Source organism: Triturus cristatus, chromosome 5_2, assembly GCF_964204655.1.
Source record: "Triturus cristatus chromosome 5_2, aTriCri1.1, whole genome shotgun sequence".
In the NCBI taxonomy this organism is placed as follows: domain Eukaryota; kingdom Metazoa; phylum Chordata; class Amphibia; order Caudata; family Salamandridae; genus Triturus; species Triturus cristatus.
This window is the reverse complement of record NC_140588.1, coordinates 425,904,310-425,921,692: the sequence shown is the minus strand read 5'-3', so window position 1 is coordinate 425,921,692 and position 17,383 is coordinate 425,904,310. Positions and strand designations below refer to the sequence as shown.

At 45.3% G+C, this 17,383-nt stretch overlaps 1 protein-coding gene across 1 annotated transcript in view; it reads right to left on the bottom strand.

Moving 5' to 3' along the window:
- The window catches only part of SLC6A20 (solute carrier family 6 member 20), a 358,737-nt gene that overhangs the window by 193,891 nt on the left and 147,463 nt on the right, over positions 1-17,383 (bottom strand). Inside the window, exon 2 of the mRNA XM_085607357.1 lies at positions 9,449-9,589. Within this exon, the coding sequence (XP_085463483.1) occupies positions 9,449-9,589 (141 nt within the window). The remainder of the gene's footprint in view (positions 1-9,448; positions 9,590-17,383) is intronic.

The following is a 17,383-nucleotide window of genomic DNA, read 5'->3' as shown; positions in this document are numbered from 1 at the left end:
ATACCCATAGCTGTTCCCTGCCTTTGTCGATAAAGCTGGCCTGCAAAAATGAAAACATTGTTATGTAAACAAAAAGAGATCATATCTAACAACATTTTGTTGTGGTTAAAAAGTTTTAAATGTCTCTTTTCTAAAAACCATTTGACAGCTTTCAATCCATCTTGATGTCGAATACACGTGTAGAGACTAGTAATGTCCAAAGTTATGAGCAGCACGTCTTCTTCCCATCTGATTCCTTCAATCAATCTCAGAAAATCCAGCGTATCCTGTATGTAAGACGCAAGGTCCCTTACTAGGGGCAAGGAAGGAATCAATGTAGATTGCAGTATTTTCTAACAGACTATTAATTGAGGCCACAATTGGTCTTCCTGGAGGATTGAGGGGGTCTTTGTGTATTTTTGGAAGATGGTAAAATGTTGTTAAGGTGGGCGATTCGCAATGAAGAAACAAATATTCGTCTTGGTTCAACATGCCTTCGTCCCTCCATTTCTCTAAGAGTTGGTGGTACGTGGTTATGCATACTGCAAATTCCTTACGTTGAATAGGTGTATAACATTCTATATCTTCAAGTTGCCTCATGGCCTCTTTATAGTATTGTTGTTTGCTAAAGATGACCATGTTTCCCCCTTTATCAGACGGCTTTACTTCAATGTCTGGATCCTCTTCCAAAGATTTGATGGCATCCCATTGTTTCCTTGGTATATTATACTGCCGAGTATTGGGATTGGTTTGTTTGGTCAATTTTTTTATATCTAATATAACCACTTCTTTAAATACATCAATTGTATCAAAGGGTGTCTGGGGAATTGTTCTTGATTTTCTCTTCAGTTGAGTGTGGCCACTTGTCTGTGTTATTCCTGCTAGTTCTAGATGTTCCTCAATATTCATCCCACTTGCATCTCCGGAAATAGTTGTATCCAAGGTTTGCAAGGTAATCAATGTTTGAAGATTGTGGCCTGTAAGATGATCTGTTAAGTTGGCATTGGTTTCAGTATCATTATCATGTACTTCCAAAGGGTCGCACCCTGGGTGCATAAGAAAGAGTTTTTATAATTTCAGTTTCCTGATATATCTAAAAAGATCTATGCGAACCTCTGCATAATCATAACCAGATGTTGGACAGAAGGTTGGACCGAGTTGTAACACTTTCACTTGATCTTGTGTTAAAACTTTATTTGAAAGATTTGCCACTCTCCGTTCCTCAGTTTGATTCACCATTTGCCTTTTCTCCCCCTGCTCCGGGTAACTCTTAGGGTGGGTACTTGTTCTCCCACTTTTCTTTCCCCTCCTTGTTTTACGCTTCTTGCGTCCTTCCCTTGGGTTTGCTGCGGGGGGGGGGGGGTGTTCTTGCAGTTGGCCTTTGGCGTGTTTCTCTTATTAACTGATATTCGGGAAAAAAGGGAGGCTCTGATTCCACCACCGGCCCCCTCTTTCTTTGTTTACTGTTTTTTCACCTTCTGATATATCCGCATCTGATTCTGAGGTATCTCTTCCTCCACTCACTGTTGCACCAGGTTGATTCATCTTTTTTCTTGGCTCATCAAATTTGCGCGCAAATGTTAAAATTCGGCCTGAGTTGTAATCTTGTTCATCCCTTTGGAATTTGGTCTGTTTGGTCTGTTTTCGACGTCTTATGACCATCTCATAGTCTTTTAAGCGTTTCATCATAGCATTCCTTAGTTCTTCAATGCGCTTGACATCCTTTTCTTTGTTTATATGTAAAAGAAATTTTTCTCGATCGCTCCACTCATATTTACTTAAGATTCTAACCATTCCTTTTGCCGATTCCGTTGTGTATTCCGCCCATTCCTTTAGGAGCTGTGGGTCGGGATTTTCGTATGACGGCACTGTAAATATTCGGAGCCCCCTCGGGATGCGATCGCAATCCACATATCGTTGCAGTGAGGTGGCCTCCCACCATTTTTGTAGCTCTCTTTCATGGGCTATCTCCAATGCTTGAAATAAAATTGCCAAATTAGAGGTGGATGAGCTTGTTGCTACCTCATCCGCAGGTTGAAAAAAAAATATATATATATGCGGTCTCGAGGGAACCATTCAGGTACACAGATAGAGAGAAGAAACCACTAATTCAAGTTGGAACCCTCTCACGCCCCCTCGATTGACCATGAGGCAAAGCTCTGCCTTTTAATAAAAACCACATGACCTATTTAGGGTCAGACTACATGACCTATTGAGTGTCGTATGTATAGTTTACCTTTTGCTTATTATTTAGCATCTTCAGTCACTTTTTCACTGCGCCTTTGGAGTGGTACACACAGGGTTAGACCCTGTGTCATCCTGAAGAAGAGCATTGGGGTAACTCGAAACATGTTGACCACTACTAGGGCCCCCTGACTCATTGAAACCAGGTACCCTAGAGACCAACCCCGGTTTTAACATGTCAACTAGGAGCAAGAATAAAGTTAATTCGCCCACTAGTTAGATATTTTTAAGTCACTCCACTCCACATACACCACTGCAGCACACATAGTTCCTCACAAAAGTGCTCCTACGTATTACACAAGTCGTAGCACGCCTCAACCCGCAGCAGGTTGAGATGGCCCCAATGATGAAGCATGTCACTGTGGGGAAACTCTGGTGAGTGAGGGGACTCAAGAACGGACATTTTTCCTTCTGTACTGGATTTTCAAGCTCAAACTGAGCGAAAATCTACCCCTACTACTAGGTCCTCTATCCGAGATTTCTGAGTTTTTTATGTTTATAACTTGAACAGGAGGGTGGACCTAGCTCATCCCTCTACTTCTCCCCCCTTCTTGATTTTATATATATATATATATATATATATATATATATATATATATATATATATATATATATATATATATATATATATATATATATATATATATATATATATATATATATATATATATACATGTGATCAAGACCGCACTGGAGTGGTCGAAACGCGTTATGCAAGGCACTGGCCTGGAGTAGACTATGTGCAATTTACTTTTGTTCCTGCGATAAAGCACTGACATGAAGAAATGACAACGTCTGTGGTCCGTACCTGTGTGGCCTCAACAAGAGGATGTGGGGACATATTATCAAGTTATAAAATTATCGCGGCTTTAGCGTCTGTTTCCGGGCAAAAAGCGGCGATAATTTTATCACAATATCATCAAGGACACGCTAGCGCGTGTTTCCTTGACTTAGCGCCCGTTTCCAGCGCGCCTAACTTCACATTGCTAATGAGAAGAAAAGTAGGCGTGCCTGACAAAACTTCATGACAAAATATTGCAAAGGAAGCTTCACAATATTTACAACAATGGCCCGTCCGGCGTTGCGATTACAGAAATCGCGCTAACTGGCCGTTATCGCTGGATTTTAACATCTGCTAAAATCCAGACTTAGACATACATGACATTAGGGGTGGATTATGCTGATACGACCACAGGGTCGTTTCAGCAAGGTTATCGCTGTTTTGCTTGCAAAATTGCTGGTTTTCCAGCTGTGTTGGCCCATTTTCCGCCGATATCGCTGGAATATTATTCGCCATTGTGCTAAGTGTTGTTAATACAGCGCTAGCATGGCGATATATTCCAGCGATACCCGCCGATAGGAAAACTTGCGGTATGCGTGGCCAGCGATAATTATCGCTACCGCTTGATAATATGCCCCGTGGTGAGCCAGGATTGTGTTTGTTAACACCTATCTATCTATCTATCTATCTATCTATCTATCTATCTATCTATCTATCTATCTATCTATCTATCTATCTATCTATCTATCTATCTATCTATCTATCTATCTATCTATCTATCTATCTATCTATCTATCTATCTATCTATCTATCTATTTATATATACATACTTATATATCTATCTATACACCACTCTATAGAAATATACTACTTATCATGTAATATCTGAGAAATTGTGAAGCGAGCACCGATTTATCTCTGTGTACTTCGCTCACCTATCTTGGATACATATAACAGACACATACTCCATAGAAACTGGGTCTTCCTTCTCTTTATGTTAATTGAGTGAACAGAAATTGCGAAGCTGAGGGCGCACCCACCAAAAGACTTCTCACTCCTCCCTAGTTTATAGTCAACAATAAATATACAGACATTTGTATAACATGGGGGGATTGCGGCACGTGTTCAACTTGAGAGAGTCAATGGCCGCAGTCAAACTTTAATGGTGCATTTTACAGCATCTTTCTAAAATACATTTGTTCCCTAAAAGCTGTTGGCTTTATGGGCAGTTAGAATTGGCAACACACTCTTTACACGTTCATATTACCATTGAGCATTACTGCAGCAAATGCAGGCTTGCTCTTAGGAACATTTTGTGTCTGGTGGGAATACCCCACACGCAACAGTGTCTGATGTAAATGCAAAGTAATTTTGTTCTGACAGTGCGGTTAACAGGGGAGTAAGACTTGGGAGGGGGTGTGAGCTTCATATTTTCCAACAAGCACACAGGCATATCATGTTAATCATTATGTGGGAAGCAGTGCATGAGGGAGGCTTAAGGGCCAGTGGAAAGGGAATGGAGTGCGGATTGTGAGGGGTACACAGTGGGGCATATTCACAAGGAAGTAGCATTGAGAGGCGCTAGCCTCCTTGGCTTAACGCCTCTCACCACCACTTCAGAAACTAGAGGCTGCACCCTATTCCAAGAATGTGAAGCAGCCTGGCGTTTCCCCCTGCGACGGCGCTAAGTCTCATGACTTAGCGCCAACGCAGGCCCCCTTGCACCAGAGTGCAAGGGTGCCTGCGAGCATGGAGGTTTGTTTATGTACAGGAAGGTGTCCCTTCCTACACATAAACAAACTTAAAATGCCGTTTAGTAACTTACATGTGTGCTGCTTCATGCAGCACTCATGTAAGTTACAAACCAGCATTTTTTTAAAGGTTTGTTTATGTACAGGAAGGGACACCTTCCTGTACATAAACAAACCATGGCATTTTGCTATTTCCATGGGTGCTGCACAAGGCAGCACACATGGAAATAGCAAAAACGAGGAGAAATCAAGCATTTCTCCTCGTTTCGCCACCTTAAGACCAGGATTTTTCTGGTCTTAAGTTCAGCGCTGCCACCAATTATCGCCGCCCTTGATAATAGGTGGCAGCATCGAATTCAATGGGTGTTGCGGTGTTAGGTTTAGTGTGAAAGGGACCTGTTGGACTAGGCCCTTTTTGCAGGGTCATCCCTGAACTTTTTGCCTTCCTCCTGTATTGTCGCTGACCTGTTTTTGTTGGTTTTATGACTCTAGGCACTTTACCATTGCTGATCAGTGCTAAAGTGCATATGCTCTCCCCATTGTAAATTGATGTATGGATTAGTGATTCCATGATTGGCTGGTTTGGTTTACTTGTCAGACCCTAGTACAGTACACTGAGTGTGCCCAGGGCTTGTAAACCAAATGCTGCTATTGGGCTTGCAGCACTGGTTGTGCCACCCACAAAAGCAGCCTGTAAAAGTGTGTCTAAGGTCTGCCATTGCTGAGCCTGCGTGCATTCTGGTACTGTCATGCGGACTGGGCAAGTGCACCCACTTGCCAGTCCCTAAACCTTCCCTTTTCTTCATATCAGACACCCCTATGGTAGGCCCAAGTGCAGGGTGCATTGTAAGTATAAGGGAGGACATGCCCTGGTGTGTGTGGCATGTTCTAATAGTGAAATTCAGCCATTTTCGTTTTTCACTATTGCAAGGCTACCTGTTCTCCATAGGCCAGAATGGGTAGTTTGAATATTACATCTAATGATCCTAACTGACTCAGGGAACATGGTAGAAATTCGAATTTAGTATGCCTGATCTCAGAATGATAAAATACATCTTTTAGTGAAGTTGGTTTTAACATCCTGTGTTTGAAAATGCCACTTTCACATAGTAGGTATTTTTCTGTCTAACCATCCAAACCTGCCTCTGCTAGGTTGTGTATTCCTTGTCTGGAGTTCGAGTGACAGGGGCTGGGGAAATTCCAGTAGACAGGGTGAGTCAGCACAGGGCTGAATAGAGAGATCTGCATGTAGATGGGTGGGAGGAGTTGCACCTGGGACCTGCCTGAATAGGGCTGTGCCTTCCCTCCACAATGCTGGCTCCACCTCCTGTGGTGCGTCTGATGTCTCTGCCCTGCACTGTGAAAGGAAAGAAGGAGTCATGTCAACAAACTGCTCCAGGACTGACCAGAACTGGTTTGGACTACGCAAAGGCCTCTCTTCCTTCAGAGAACAAAGAGAAACTGGGTATAAATATCGGGACCCAAACCCAAGAACTTTAGATCACTTTTGGACAAGAAGAAGAAACCTTTGCTGAGGAGAGGAACCAGAAGAAACTGAGGAGAGACTATCCCTAAGCTGAAGTGCTGCTTGGGGGATTGGCCTGCAGTGGTTGCCTGACTGCCAAAGAAAGGAGAAAGGAACTTTGGGTGCTTTATTTCAACTTGTAAAGGATCTCGAAGGGCTTGAGAGAAGAGCTTGCCTCCTGCTGAAGTCTCAGGGACAACAGACTTCAACCCCCAGCTTCCCAAGAGTTCTTTGGAAGTGCCTGCAGTTGATTTGGGCCTTCTGAGGGACTGCGTGTCACAAGGAGCTGGAAGCGCGACTCAAGAAGAAGAAGCATGTCGCCGTTGCAGCTCCTGCCGTCACATCACTGAACAAGAGTGTCGTCGTTGTAGCTGTCGCATTGCACCGCATCACGAGAAGCGTCCCGCAACACCGAAGAAGCGTGTCGTCGTCGCAGCCGCTGTCGTCGCCTCACTGAACAAGGGTGTCGCCGCTGCAACTGTCGCATCCAGCGGAAGTGTCTCGCGTCGTTGGAGAAGAGTGTCGCCGCCAAAGCCGCTGTCGTCGCATCACTGGACAAGGCTGTCACCGCTGCAGCTAATGCATCGAGCCGAGACATCTCGCAACATCGGAGAAGTGTAAGGTATTTGTATAGCTTTGAGGGCCTGGACTAGGCTGAATTGTCACACTTGCAGTGTGCTGGTTAGCAGTAGTTGTGTAGGGGCTGTCACTGGCAAAGACGGCAGTGGCAATGGGTGGTGCAAGTTGCAGAGTCCGCCTGACCACAGCCCTGGCATTTATTTTTTTTCAAATTAAGGAGAGAGGTTGTAACTTAGTTACAGTAGTAGGTGGTCCCAGTAAAGTCCTAGAAAAATGCTCCACATTCAGAATTAATTGTTGTGAAAGGAGATAAGTTTCAAGGTTAAATCAAAGACTTACATCCGCCTTTATTTTAGGGCCACGTTATTTTGTGGATTTTAAAATGCCTAATTGTAATTAGTATATTTTCAACTAATTAAGGGGCATATTTATCAATATTTGATGCAGCGCAGCAAGCCACCTTAATGCATGGCAGGGAAAGGGCAAGAATGCGCTGTATTTAAAATAATACAGTGCATTCCTGTCCTTTCCTTGTGCGGGCACACAATGGGCTGCCTAGCGCCAACACAGACACTCTTACACCATAATATAACAGTCCCTAAGTTGTAAAAAGGATTGTTTTTGTACAGGGAGGGGCGCCAGCATGAACAAAAAAAAACCCTGAGGCATACATAGAAAGAGGAAAAATCGAGGAGAAATAAACATATTTCTCCTCTTTATGCCTCACTTGGGGAGGCGTAGCAGCTTTGGCGCATTCCCAGGTCTACCACTCAAGGTAAATATGGAATACATCAAAATCCATGGGTGTTACCTGGGAACATGCATCACCCATGGAACGCCTCCTGGGAGCAGAGTAATACAACGCAGCGATTTGTGCTAAGTTCCGTTTCTCTAGATTTATCAAGCCACTTAGGTCCACGGAATGTGGCCTTACGTGGATTGATAAATCGTACTTATGGGTTGCGTTGCTCTTGCACTCCGTTGCGTGTTGCAAAAGTGACTTAACCCTTTTATAAATATGGTCCTTAATGTTTTGAATTCATTTATACCATTTCCTCATGCCTCTTCTTTAAGGGCCGGATGTACGACCGTTTTTAGTGGTCGCAACTGGAGAATCGGGCTGTATCCATCCGCTAAAACGGCTTCTGGAATGTAATAACCCTATTTTGTTAGACGGTAACCTATTACTGACTTGCAAAATCGGGTTTGCTAGCCGCATTTAGGAAGTGGCCTGCCAAGGGCATCCCTTCCTAATAGCAAGTGGCAGTGGCAAGTATGAATGTTTTACGACCGGAATGCCGTTGCAAAACATTCATACATTACTGACTCCGTGAAGGAGGTGGTAAACCATTAGGAAACTTCTACTTTATGAATGTGGGTGCCAACATTTTTTAAGAGCAGACAGTGGTCCCACAGACCATTGCCTACTCTTAAAAAATGAAAAGGAAACTTTTCATTTTTCGTTTTGAGATGCATCCCGTTTTCCTTTAAGGAAAACAGGCTGCATTAAAAAAAATTGCTTTATTTTAAAAGCAATCCCAGACATGGTGGTCTACTGACACCAACAGGTCACCAACCCTGTGCGTGGAAGCCATCCCCAATAGGTCGCAAATTGCGACCTGCCTCATCAATGTTGGTGAGGCTGGTCATTTGCGGCCCCATTGGGAATCACATAGGGCCAGATGTATGATGTGCAAAATAGCGCCTCGCAAATTGCGAGTCATTTGCGACTCACAATTTGCTAAGCGCTATTTTGCATGTACAACAGTGTGTTTAACACTATTCGCTATTCCCAATGGGGTCGCAAATTGCGAGGCTCATGAATATTAATGAGCCTCTCGCAATTTGCGAGCCCATTGGGAATGACAGGCCCTCCCAGGGATAGTGGTCTGCTGGGGTCAGCAGACCACCATGTCTGGGACGGCTTTTAAATAAAGCAGTTTTTTTTAATGCAGCCCGTTTTCCATAAAGAAAAATGGGATGCATTTAAAAACAAGAAAATTAAATGTTTTTGTTTCATTTTTTGAAGGCAGGCAGTGGTCGCAAAACATTTATACATGGATCTGCGGTTGCTATTAGGAAGGGAACGGCCCTTCCTACTAGCGAGTCGCAAAACCTATTTAGCGAGTTGCAAATAATTTGCGACTCGCTAAATTAGCTTTGTACATGGCCCACAGTGATTTTGCATGCGCGAATGGGTGGCAACCCATTTGCGCATGCAAAATCACGTCATACATCTGGCCCTAATTGTGTCTGAGACACATCAGTACAATTCCTTTGGCGAGTCTCTAATTGCAAGTGGCAAAAAAATGCAATTAGTGACTCGCAAAATGAAATGGTCGTACATCTGGCCCATTGTGAATTCTTTAGCGTGGCGCTTTGTTACACTTTATGTCCTGATGACACCTCAAAAGACATTTTATAAGTGCGTAAAGTCACTAAAATCCTCATTTAAAACTGTGAATCCATCCTTTGAGATCACTTTCTGCACTGCCCTTTACAAGATCTATCAGCAAGTGCACACTCGAAGAACAAGGAAGGCATTTCAAAACATAACAATCTGCCAATGTAAGAATGATGGAAACATACCGACGCCGCTGAGGTACGGGCTTATCGACTTCCAGGCACCAATGCTCCCCTGGCGCATGTGCTGTCCCACTGCTAACTCGAGGTACATGAGAGGCATCCCCTCTACAATCAGCATGATGAGGTAGGGGATAAGAAAACCACCTGGAAGAAAGAGAGAATAAACCTCAGTCACGAAATGAACACAAATTTTTGGATTTCGGCAATGCATAGTAAAAATGGGCATGTTTGAGGAGAAATATTCAGTAATGGCTCTGAATGGTTCTTAACCTGGAAGAGTGCTAATGTCAACAAACTATGAGCTCGATTCACACAGCTATTTATAGATCTGCAAATGGTATGACATATAAATGCAGAGTCATTCTTTATATTCCCCAAGGATGAATTACAGTCTGTTTACTCACAAAGTGTAATGGGCTCAGGCCCCGCGGATCCAAGTGCTGCATAGACTAGACACATACCCTAGGTATACTTTCTAAAAGTGAGCCCTAGTGATCCTTTCCTAATAATTTATTCCTTCAGCTGCGCCCAGCCATTGGGGTGCATGTTATGTCTACATCCCACTATGCAGGGGTCCCCATGGCTCACTACACACCGCCACTTTAGTTAGACTCTCCAGGTTCCCAAATAAAGATCCCATGCATAGTTTTGGAGAGCTTGGCTAGAAGCAGGGTTTCTCTGCAGTCATACCTCTGACTGCGGGTGGTAATTTGGCCCCTCTTCCTGTTCCCTCACCGGTAGGGACCACAGACACATCCTGATCCTCAAAATCTTGTCTCTGGATCAGCAGCCTGTTTTGGCTCTCTTCGCCAGGACATGGGCTGTCCTGTACCGCAGATCTATTGACAGGTAAGTCCAGAATTCCCAGGGTTCCTTCAACAACTGGTTCTCCATCTCTCAGCTCCAGGATCACCTTGAACCAGGATACATTCCATGTCACCTTCTCTACTCTGCGGCATGCGGATATCATCATGCCTTAAACTTTCTCCATTTTCCTGGGGCCATTTTCAAATGGTGTCCTAAATTTTCCCCTGCAGTGTCTTTCCCTTCTGAGCACTCGATCCCCTACTTGTATCTGATGACTCTGCATCCTCTGAGTGCGGCTTGCCTGGTCCCTGGTTTCCTTCCTCTGTTATTGGATACTTGTGGCATCCAAAGGCGTCAAGTGGGTCCCGCCAGTATGCTGTCTTGCATCGGCCATTTGAACATGAGCAAAGTGTGGTGCTGTGGGGCATATTACATTATGCTCTAAAACCGATGTAGACACCATTCCAGCTCTTCCCCCTGGTCTATACCTATATGAAGTGCTTTGTTCAATGTCCTCATAAATAATCTACTGTCTTGTGACCACTGTGGCATTATCTTCCTATGGATGGCCCCAGTTGTTTACGGTACTTTTTGATTTTGGTCCCCTGGAATGGGGGTCCATTATCCACTCTAAATTCCAGCAGTAGCCAAAAGATTTCCAACTTCTCTTCTAGTCGAATGGAAGGCTGTCAATGTCAGTAGTTCCACCACAGGAAACTTGGAGTGCCCATCTGTCGGATACACTGCCAAACTCCAGGCTTATCCTTACACAAGGGGTTTGGCAGAGTTCTTCTGACACCACTGGCACAGGGTTTCCCATTCTACCCATTATCTGACAGACTCTGCAATCTTCTACTGCTTTTTCCATTCCTGAGAGCCACATCTTTTCCTGGAGCTGGGATTTGGTCTTGGCCATTTTTGGTGTCCTTGGCGTGTGAGTTCAGTGACTCATTTCCACAGCAATCACTGTACTTAAATACGGCGCCCCATGCAGAAGGAAGCTGTTTCCAGTGGTACTGAGCTGGTCCCTCACTTCCCATAGTTGCATTTTACATGTCCATCAGTCCACACATCTGTCTCTTGGAAAGTCTTTTCACTGGTGGTGTTGCATGTAACCCATGGCCCTCTGCATACAGTCATATTCTTGTGTTGCATTCTGGTCTCCTCAATGTCCATTGCCTTAGGACATGTGCATTGGGGGCCTACCCGCATAAATTCCTCTGCATAAATTCCTCTTTATCAACCTCTTGCTCGCTGCTGCTTCTTTGCCCAGCTACTGGGTGCTGGGATATGTAATCAACAGGGTTGCTGATACCTGGTCTGTATAGCATCTGGAAGTTGTACTTTTGGATCTGTACCGCCCAGCGTTCAATTCTCGGGGGAGGATGTTGTGAGGTCCTTGCGAACAGATGGACCAGAGGTTTGGAAACCCCATTCGATAGTGAGAGTTTCCTGCTCAATTTGTGCACAATGGGTTTCAGTATCCCTGTGTGCCATGCTCGTAAGGTGATCAGATTTCCCAACTCAGTCCTTTTTTCTTGCACCAGGACAATTCTAAGGTCAGCTATAGTTGTATCCCTAATGAGTTCTGTGTTTCATTTACGGTCAAAATAGGCCATGTGTTTTTAATGTTTTTAAATGTCTCTTCCTCTGGATATGTTACCATCACCAGAAGAAATTCTTACTTCTGGGAAGCTGGGGCATTCTTTATGACCTCTGCTTTGCAAGGATCAATGCTAAGGCCCCTTTTGGAAAATATATAGCTGAAAAAGTCAATGTTATTATTAAAAACAGAACACTTCACTCTGTGCAAGTCAGTGTCTCATTGAAGGATAGCACACAGACGTAGTTTCCATCAGCATTGTGGAGTAGATCAATATGTCATCATATAATTCATGGGTACTCATAAACATTTGCCCAGGGGCCCCAAAGTATGGTCTGTGGTGTGACTGAGGGCCACACTGTGGCGGTAGGGGGTCCTGGGTGGTTCAGGCATTGTGAAAGGACGTCTAAAAAATGTTAAATAAACGGACAATCATTTATTTGCAGGTTAACTAAAGGTCAAGAGGGCCACAAGCGCCCCTCGGGATGTACTTTGAGTATTACTGATATAATGGTTATCACCCCCCCTAGGCCGGAGACTGTCTCCCAAACGGCATTCTGAAACACCTCAGCATCCAATCATATTCCAAAATTGAGGAGCTTAAACCTCCTCAGGCCTAGGTAGGAGGAGAATGTTGTGATCAAGTATCAGCTGGTGGTGCTCAGTGTTCAAGTCCAACTTCGTGAAACATTGGGCCGCATTGAGGTCACTTGTGGGTGTGATGTGTCATTCACGCCGTATAGCTTGGTTGGGTAGCCTCATGTCAAGACATATTCTGACTGCCCCCCGCTGTTTGGGTTTCATCCTATTCACCATGGGGTATACATGGGAGTGAGCCTGAACACTTACTCGATCACATCCACCTGTTCTAGCCTTAGCAGTTCCTTTTCTACTAGCGGCTGTAAATGAAAAGACACTCTCCAGTGCCTTAGGGCCACGTGTCTGAATATTTGCCATTATGGAGCTTGACCAAGGTATTCGTTAAGCACCATAGGCTTAACAAATACCAGCTTGTTCTGCTGCAGAGATCTCTGCCCCACTGGCTATCCTACATGCTGGTCAGAGCAGGCGTCCAGGCTTCACGGCTGTCCTTCAGCTGATCAGGGACTTACCATCATGGAGCAGCAAGTGAGGTACTGCTCCATGTCGTTCCCCAAGATAGTCGGCGCCCCTCCTCTGATCTGAGTGGACTTCGGAAAAGGTTTACACTGTAATCTGTCTGGCCACGTGATGGTTCTATACATGCGCTTTCTGAGGTTGACCCCGAGCGGTCACCTTCCTGTTTATTTAACCCCAGGTCTGCTCCCACCAGTAGGGGGTGAGTGTTAGCTGTATTGTGCTTTAATAGGATGGAAAAGGTGGGGGACTCAAAAAGGCCATGCAACAAAGGGTGTGACCTAATAGAGAGGACTAATATCATGCACTGTACAAGTTCATAAACAAACACTTCTTTCACAAAACCATAAACTGAAAACCGCAAGCAGGGCCAGCTTTAGCTGGTAGCACCCAGTGTGACAATGTTTGGTGGTGCTCCCCAATGACACCTCTGCCACGGATTCCCTCACTACCACCCTTTAACAGAGCCCCTCAAGTCACCATAACCACTCTCTCTCAGATGCATTTAATTATTTTAATAGCACCGCCGTGACTCATTCCAGTGGAGGGTGTCAGAGCACTTTACATTACACACTACACAGAGACAATCAATCATAAGTGGGTAAATAAATGTACAGGAAATGTTCCATAAGATGGAGGACTACAAGGTGTTGGAGTCACATGTCATTCATACTGGTAGGAAGGACAGTTTAAGAGTGCTTGGTCTGTAGAAGCACAGACAAAAGCAGTAACCTACTAAACTATTGTCATGATATGCACTTTGTGGTCTGACTGGTACGCGTTCTTTGCAGCAGGCATATTACGACGCGCAATCTTACCATGAGTTAAAAACTTCCACTAGACAAACCTCTGATCCCTCTCTAGAAATAACATTAATCACCGAAGTTATCTTGACATTTTTATTGTTGCATGAAAATTGGTGGATGCGAGGAAGTCAGCGCCCGGTGTAGTCGCACCAGTGGCACCGTCCTAGAGCCAGCCCTGACCTCATGTTTATACTGAAACATGTTTCTGTACAATTAGAAGTTGTAGGCCTAAAAAGGGTTTTTTGGGAAAATACTCTGTATTTTTAAACAACTGATGCAATTACAGTCATATTTTATGAACTGCTAGAAATACCTGGGGCGAGCAGCAATGACAATGAGCACCTGCCTGCTTGGCAGCCAGAGAATGAGCAGAGTGTTGAAATGTTAATTCATGTGTGCTGACAAAGTCCTATTGCTCTGCATTTCACTAAAGCAGGATCTTAAAACAACATTTTTATTACAGTGACAATCCTATTACCTAGAACTAAAAAATAAAATCCACTCAACATAACCTTACATCAGTTGCAGTGAACTCTCTATCCTAGTAACTGCTAGGAAGAAGGAAGAGTTTTAAAATAATTTATTATAGGAAAATGTTCAAAACGGCATTATAAACAAGATGTGTTGTGTGTGGCTCTAATAGGTCAAGTTAAGCTGTATTCTGCAAGGTACCCTGTTAGGGCACCAAATTGACTGTATGATGTAGTGTGCCCTAACAGACAGAAATGAAATGTAGATGATACAGTATATGAAGTCACCTTTGATAATTGTGTGTTGTAGAGGGGTGGTGGTTGTCTTGAAGCTATGGGACGTTTGTTTCAGACAGCAGTGCAGGTGGTAGCACCCAATGCAACTGCCAGGCAGGGACCGTCAAAAGTACAGGAGCATACCAGCTAGGATTTGAGATCCTTAAAAGAAAGGCATGGAAAGAGCAATCCATGCTCCTTCCATGCAAAGAAAAAAAACAGTTGATGGACAAAATGCAGAACAATGTCATACATTCACCTCAGTACAGAGATCTGGGCCTAAATCCATTGTTTTTTTGCTCACCATGCCGCTCCAGTTTGAACCCTGCCATATGCAAATCAGTCTTGACCCTGTGTCTCATGGGAACAGTCCAGCCCGAACTGCCAAGCCAGGTCCTCCCTGGACTGGAAGCAAGCATCCTAGGACCGGTTTCGGGGTTTCACCCCTCTTCAGCCAGTACAGCTTGATTCCAGTGGCATGGAGAGCAAGGGACCCACATCTGGGCATACCCTTCCCACTCGGGGTGACAAATGCAAAAAAACACAGTTGATGGACAGAATGCAGAACAATGTCATACATTCACCCCAGTACAGAGATCTGGGCCTAAATCCATTGTTTTTTTGCTCACCATGCCGCTCCAGTTTGAACCCTGCCATATGCAAATCAGTCTTGACCCTGTGCCTCATGGGAACAGTCCAGCCCGAACTGCCAAGCCAGGTCCTCCCTGGACTGGAAGCAAGCATCCTAGGACCGGTTTCGGGGTTTCACCCCTCTTCAGCCAGTACAGCTTGATTCCAGTGGCATGGAGAGCAAGGGACCCACATCTGGGCATACCCTTCCCACTCGGGGTGACAAATGCAAAAAAACACAGTTGATGGACAGAATGCAGAACAATGTCATACATTCACCCCAGTACAGAGATCTGGGCCTAAATCCATTGTTTTTTTGCTCACCATGCCGCTCCAGTTTGAACCCAGCCATATGCAAATCAGTCTTGACCCTGTGCCTCATGGGAACAGTCCAGCCCGAACTGCCAAGCCAGGTCCTCCCTGGACTGGAAACAAGCATCCTAGGACCGGTTTCGGGGTTTCACCCCTCTTCAGCCAGGATAGCTTGATTCCAGTGGCATGGAGAGCAAGGGACCCACGTCTGGGCATACCCTTCCCACTCGGGGTGACAAATGCAAAAAAACAGTTGATGGACAGAATGCAGAACAATGTCATACATTCACCCCAGTACAGAGATCTGGGCTTAAATCCATTGTTTTTTTGCTCACCATGCCGCTCCAGTTTGAACCCAGCCATATGCAAATCAGTCTTGACCCTGTGCCTCATGGGAACAGTCCAGCCCAAACTGCCAAGCCAGGTCCTCCCTGGACGGGAAACAAGCATCCTAGGACCGGTTTCGGGGTTTCACCCCTCTTCAGCCAGGATAGCTTGATTCCAGTGGCATGGAGAGCAAGGGACCCACGTCTGGGCATACCCTTCCCACTCGGGGTGACAAATGCAAAAAAACACAGTTGATGGACAGAATGCAGAACAATGTCATACATTCACCCCAGTACAGAGATCTGGGCCTAAATCCATTGTTTTTTTGCTCACCATGCCGCTCCAGTTTGAACCCAGCCATATGCAAATCAGTCTTGACCCTGTGCCTCATGGGAACAGTCCAGCCCGAACTGCCAAGCCAGGTCCTCCCTGGACTGGAAACAGGCATCCTAGGACCGGTTTCGGGGTTTCACCCCTCTTCAGCCAGGATAGCTTGATTCCAGTGGCATGGAGAGCAAGGGACCCACGTCTGGGCACACCCTTCCCACTCGGGGTGACAAATGCAAAAAAACAGTTGATGGACAGAATGCAGAACAATGTCATACATTCACCCCAGTACAGAGATCTGGGCTTAAATCCATTGTTTTTTTGCTCACCATGCCGCTCTAGTTTGAACCCAGCCATATGCAAATCAGTCTTGACCCTGTGCCTCATGGGAACAGTCCAGCTCGAACTGCCAAGCCAGTTCCTCCCTGAACTGGAAACAAGCATCCTAGGACCGGTTTCTGGGTTTCACCCCTCTTCAGCCAGGATAGCTTGATTCCAGTGGCATGGAGAGCAAGGGACCCACGTCTGGGCATACCCTTCCCACTCGGGGTGACAAATGCAAAAAAACAGTTGATGGACAGAATGCAGAACAATGTCATACATTCACCCCAGTACAGAGATCTGGGCTTAAATCCATTGTTTTTTTGCTCACCATGGCGCTCCAGTTTGAACCCAGCCATATGCAAATCAGTCTTGACCCTGTGCCTCATGGGAACAGTCCAGCCCGAACTGCCAAGCCAGTTCCTCCCTGAACTGGAAACAAGCATCCTAGGACCGGTTTCGGGGTTTCACCCCTCTTCAGCCAGGCTAGCTTGATTCCAGTGGCATGGAGAGCAAGGGACCCACGTCTGGGCATACCCTTCCCACTCGGGGTGACAAATGCAAAAAAACAGTTGATGGACAGAATGCAGAACAATGTCATACATTCACCCCAGTACAGAGATCTGGGCCTAAATCCATTGTTTTTTTGCTCACCATGCCGCTCCAGTTTGAACCCAGCCATATGCAAATCAGTCTTGACCCTGTGCCTCATGGGAACAGTCCAGCCCGAACTGCCAAGCCAGGTCCTCCCTGGACTGGAAACAAGCATCCTAGGACCGGTTTCGGGGTTTCACCCCTCTTCAGCCAGGATAGCTTGATTCCAGTGGCATGGAGAGCAAGGGACCCACGTCTGGGCATACCCTTGGCAGTTCGGGCTGGACTGTTCCCATGAGGCACAGGGTCAGACTGATTTGCATATGGCCATGTCTGAACTGGGGTGGCA